General features: G+C 42.4%; 1 protein-coding gene across 1 annotated transcript; it reads left to right on the forward strand.

Annotated features, from left to right (window-relative positions):
* Positions 1,701–3,907, forward strand: LOC109710828 (zinc finger CCCH domain-containing protein 2-like). The gene has a single exon (XM_020233608.1). It carries the CDS (start codon positions 1,996–1,998, stop codon positions 3,181–3,183), a length of 1,188 nt encoding a protein of 395 aa, XP_020089197.1. The 5' UTR covers positions 1,701–1,995; the 3' UTR covers positions 3,184–3,907.

Below are 5,902 nucleotides of genomic sequence, written 5' to 3' on the forward strand. Positions count from 1 at the left end.
TTGTAGTACATGTATTTATTGATTTGACTAGTATATGTTACTCTTTTTGAAAAGTTACAAACACCGTTGGAGACGATAGGATAGGTTAGACCTAAAAGAGAGACACCCGGTCCTCGACGACGACGACGACGAGGAGAAATTAACTGTGTGGTGTGATCCCCCGGCATGAAATTCTCAATTCAATGCCACTCAATGCAGTGGGACTCACCATCAACAGCAACCGTCCTTATTGTTTTGATCAGCAAATGGACGGTTCGTGATGTTATATTGTTTTATCTCCGCAGAGCCAACACGCTCTTGTACGATTCCATTGGACCAGACCGGTCCGAACCTGCCCAAATTAACCCAGGCCCAGCACTTCGCGTCCTTCTCTCTATTACAGTGCTCAATTATATATGATCTGTAGCTTTCAGTGCTGGAACCTAATTTGCACCGTCCAAATACATCAATTTTAAACATTTTTCTTCAAAAAAAAAAAAAAAACCCCTAAAAAAAATTGAAAATTAAAAAGATTTGTTAACCATAAAATAGTAAGAACTTAGAACAGTTAAACTTAAATAAATTTCATTAATGATCAGCTCATTTAGTTAGTCTTAATTGTTGAGTTTCCGTATCCTCCCAAACATCAGTGTTAAGGATGACGACTCGGTTAATTCTAAGCAGGTCAAGCGTTGCGCCAATGTTAAATGACCTACTTCTCCACAATGTGGGGCCCACCTTGAGCCAAAATCTCCGCCGAGTCACGGTTCGTATAATTAATTTCAATGCCGAGATATGGAAAATCTTGGCACGGATAGCAGGTTAAATGCGGGGGCAAGGTTCATGTGATTGGGCTGTTACTGACCCACGCATTGACTCCTCCCCCCTCCCAGTTAAGAACTTCCACGTGGACGCCACTCTGTTGCTCTCCCAACACCCAATCGAGCCAAACCCGAATATCAAACTGACCCGGAATAGCCCAACCCTGCTATGAAACTAACGAGTGAACTTCAATATTTACCGTATTTTTTGTTTTTTATCATTTTGTAATTTCAAATAATTTTATATTATTTTTTATTTTACTATAAAAATTTATTGTAAGCATTCTGATAGAGTAATTTTTTATACTATGTCGTGCTGCTTATAAATTGTAAAAAAATATTATTTTCATATAGTATTTAATTGTAGAATTTTATTAGTAAAAATAAAAATATTTTTTTAAAAAAATTATAGAATGGGGAGATAAAAATATGTTGGTAAACCGTACAGAATAAAGTGAAGCTTAATTTCCACTCATGTAACATTTTTTGTCATATAGTATTTTATTTTAATTTAGCGAATAAAGTAGGGTTATATTGTCTTATCCAGAGCATTGTGGGGACCAGCGAAAGGGAAGAGCACAAGGGTTCCCGGAAACGTGTCCGAGCACCGCGAACCCAACGAACCACCCCGCCATGCGCATGTCTGACACAGCCCTCTCCGCCCTCCACGTGTCCCACCACCTCATGCCCCCCTCCTTAAAACCGACAAATCATCGCATGCACCCGGTCTACACCTACGGTTCGCGCAGCGGGCACCAAATTGCCGCTGTGGAGAGGGGAGTTATTGTTAGGGGCGGCGTACGGTGCACGCGGTGCATGCAGTAGCTTCCCGTTCAAAACCGTCTCTCATAACTTGGCCCCGTCCGTTACAGCACCCCCCTTCCCTAACGGGTTTCGTCACGCCCCATCCGCGCCCCGCGCCCGGACTCCACTTCCACCGCCTCAGTCTCTGAAGCATCCAAACGGGCGTCAGTTTCTAAACCTTCCCCAACTCCACCCCCACCCCCACGGTTAACTTTTTAACTTAACCCCGGTCATATCATCCTATCCCGAGTTCCAAAGTTCCCAAGTTCCCAGCCCAGTTATATTTATATTCTCCCCAGTATCTCCCAGAGCCCTCCCCACAGTGTGTGCGAAGAAGATACTAGAAAAGCGGGGAAGGTTGACGTACGCTTGCTGTTGGGGAAGGAGGAGGATGATGATGATGGCGATGGGGGGAGAAGCAGCAGCAGCAGCAGCAGCAGCAGCGAGAAGAGCCCATTTCAATCCGACGGTGGAGATCCCTCCTCCGTGGTCCCCGCTGGACGATCCTGCGGCGGGAGCGTTGGGGATGGGGATGGGGATGGGGATGGGGATGGGGCTGAGCCCCTCCGCGGGGGGGGAGTACGCGGCGTACCTGGTGGGGGAGGAAGGGGGGGAGGAGGGGGATCTTCCGGAGGAGGCGGACGTGTACGCGAGCGACGATTTCCGGATGTACGAGTTCAAGGTGCGGCGGTGCGCGCGCGGGAGGAGCCACGATTGGACGGAGTGCCCCTTCGCCCACCCGGGCGAGAAGGCGCGCAGGAGGGACCCGCGCAAGTACCACTACTCGGGGACGGCGTGCCCGGACTTCCGCAAGGGGAGCTGCAAGCGCGGGGACGCCTGCGAGTTCGCGCACGGGGTGTTCGAGTGCTGGCTCCACCCGGCCCGGTACCGCACCCAGCCCTGCAAGGACGGCACCGCCTGCCGCCGCAGGGTCTGCTTCTTCGCCCACACCCCCGACCAGCTTAGGGTTTTGCCGCCCCAGCACGCCAGCCCCAGAGGAGGCGGCGGAGGAGCAGCCGGACCACCAGGGACCGCGGCGGCGGCGGCGCTGGACTCGTACGACGGGTCGCCGCTGCGCCACCGCGCGGTGGAGGCGGCGTACTTGGCGAAGGGGCTGATGTCGTCGTCGCCGACCTCGACACTGATGTCGCCGCCGGTGTCCCCGCCGTCGGAGTCGCCGCCGATGTCGCCCGGGGCGGCGGCGGCGGCGGCGGCGGCTGCTGGGGTGAGGAGGGCGTCGTGGCCGGCGGTGGGGGCGTCGGTGGGCGATTTGGTTGCGTCGCTGAGGCAGATGCAGCTGGGCAAGGTGGAGTCGCCGCCGAGCGCGTGGGGGTTTCGCGGCGGCGGGGGTTTCACGCCGGTGGGGTTCTGCAGCCTCCCGACGACGCCGACGAGGGCGGTGGGAGGTGGTGGGCGGATGGAGAAGGTGAATCCAGAGGGGGATGCGGAGGCGGTGGAGAGGGTGGAGTCTGGGAGGGCGCTGAGGGCGAAGATCTTCGAGAAGCTCAGCAAGGAGACGCCCTCGTCGGCCCTCGCGACTGCGCCGGATTTCGGGTGGGTCTCGGAGTTGGTGAAGTGAGAAGAGAGAGAGAGAGAGAGGGAGAGAGAGGTAAGAGAAGTGAAGAGGGGAAATGAAGCCGAAGTTACGGGGAGGTTTTTGAAAAAAATTATAAAAAAAAAAAAGGAAAAGGAGCGTAGTATTATTCGATGTTATTTTGGGTAGTTACCTGTAAATATTAATTAAGCAACGAAGTTAAGAAAGGGAAAAGAAAGATGCCACTATTTTGTAGATATATGTTGTGTTTATGTGAAGGGCAGGGTCGGAGGTGCATGGGGATGGAAATGGCTAAGCGGTGGATTTGTTTTGGGGAGGAAGAAGAAGTTTAAGTTGAAGATGACGATGATTGATGAAGATGATGATGGTCTTCTTTTTTTCTTTTTCCCCCTACTCTTCCTTTTTTTTCTTTGTGGTCAGTGTACAGGGAGCAGTAACTAAGTTGGATTGAGTGCTACCGAAGACGAAGACGGGTGGCATCAAAAGCCGTGCAAATTCGCTGATGATTCTGATTCATATTTCTGGGGACATGATCGTGATCTCTCCTATTCTGCTTGTTTTGGTTCAAGTTCTTATTTGGTGTTTGTACTAGATCAGTTACCATTATCCTTCCTGCTAGCCTTATATTTGCATGTTATTATTTTATTTTCATGTCAAATATTTGTAACCACTCCTTAAAATGAGATTGTAATATATACTTGTACTACTTGTTCTTTTATATATATATATATTTATATTTTTCCCTCAATAAGTTAATTGATTGATCCTCTGTTGAGAGTTGAGACGAGGGATTGTTTGCATCATTAAAATTGCATGGACAGTTGATGGTGTAGAACAGACGGTGGACGTCGCTTTTCCGCAATGTCGTGCAGGATGATAAAGAGAGATCGGACGGTGACGTACAGACGTGGCACCTCTCTATTCTGATGTATTAGCCTTTTGTTGATTGTTGATTGCACTATTTATTTTATATATTTATTTATTTTTTTGAGAAAAATTAGCCATCATTTTATTTATTTAGAATATAAATTCGGCTACAAACTATCACTTCATTCATTTAGAGTATAAATTCGACTACAAACTGAGACATCTAGGCTTCGAAGCGACACACAAAAAAAAAAAAAAGAAAAAAAAAAGAAAAAGTTAACGCATATCTCATATCTTATTATTGCTCCATCAATATCTTGTTATTGCACTGTTTTTGGTCATCAATCAATCTTCATTATTTGTAATTACATAGATTTCTAACTTTCAAAAGTATTGAATTTGTTAGATGTCTCCGATTCTAAAATTGCAAAAATTTTTAATTCTGTTATGTTTGGATTATATTCTATGAAATTTAATTTTATTGAGATTATTTTTAGTAAATATATATTTTTTAAATTCGTTAAAATTTATTTTTTTAAATTTATTAAAATATATTCTATAAAATAAATTTTTTTATATAAATTATATTTTTAGTTATGTTAAAATTTAGCCACTATTCAAAATATATATTTTATTTTATTAATTTTCTGAAGCAAATGAAAAAGAATGAGTGTATTTTGGGTTTAGAATTTTATAAGAAAGATATTTTGTATATTATTTTGATTATAGTTAAAATTTTCACTACGTATTTGTCTGTGGATATAGATTAGTGGCTGAATCACGTAAATATTTATGTATTTTATTTTTAAAAATTTTTTAGTGTTTTTTATTTAGAGAATAAATTTTTAATTTCATCATAATAAATTAGTATCACAGAAAATTAGATAACAGTATAAGTGGCGGACTTTTAGCAGTATTATTGCTTTCTAATTTTTTTTTTTTCACTTAAATTTCTCACCTTTTATCCTATGTGTGTTTGATCACATCATCATGCAATCACATCATCCTTAATGATGTTTCATGTGGTCCTCGACGGTTATGACGCTCTCCGTTGGGTACACGGTATCAGTAATATTTTTAGAATAATTAATATCATAATTAAATATATTTAAATATAATTATTTTTATCGAGTATATTTTTTATTATTATTTTTTTTTATCTTTCTTTACTCTAATCGATTTCGGCCCACGATGGGACGATATCAATTATGCCATTTTAGATTAACTGGAGTTTCGATCGTAACTCTTTTACGGCGAACCAAACAACGAAAGTTGTTAGTTTTTACTAAAAATCACTTTCTTCCTTCCACTTCCATCCCACTTCTTTGCAAACAAACAGACTCCTAATGAGCGAGTAGCCTCAAAATGAACAGCTGAAAATAAAAATTTCATAAAAACAGTAATAAAAACTCAAATTTCAAATCGAAAATTTTGTTTTTACTTTTGATATTAAGTAGAATTTTTTATTAAATTTTCATATAATTTGAATACTTCTACACAGTTGAACTTAAAATGTACCACATAGACCATTAAAATAGTCATTTTTAGACTCTGTGATCGCTTGGTAAACTAAGCCATCCATTTTTAAGATGTTATTCGATTTTAACCGTTCATTTTATACCCGGTTGATGGACTTTGTTATGATTTCGAAAAATTACGAAATTTATTTTCTAGAATTTTGAAATACTCTAAATCATATTTAACGAAGCAGATTATTGATTGGAAGCTCCTTAATTGAAAATAATTTATGATTACGAAAGGTTTTATACTCATAAAAGTATAGTAGCCCTAGGCTATATATATATAGCCTGCTCTCTCTCTCTCTCTCTCTCTCTCTCTCTCTCTCTCTCTATATATATATATATATATATATAGA

Source organism: Ananas comosus, linkage group 5, assembly GCF_001540865.1.
Source record: "Ananas comosus cultivar F153 linkage group 5, ASM154086v1, whole genome shotgun sequence".
NCBI classification, from domain to species: domain Eukaryota; kingdom Viridiplantae; phylum Streptophyta; class Magnoliopsida; order Poales; family Bromeliaceae; genus Ananas; species Ananas comosus.

Excerpts from the sequence above, each read along its gene's own strand:
- LOC109710828 (XM_020233608.1), top strand. The coding sequence starts at position 1,996 with ATGATGATGATGGCGATGGGGGGAGAAGCAGCAGCAGCAGCAGCAGCA.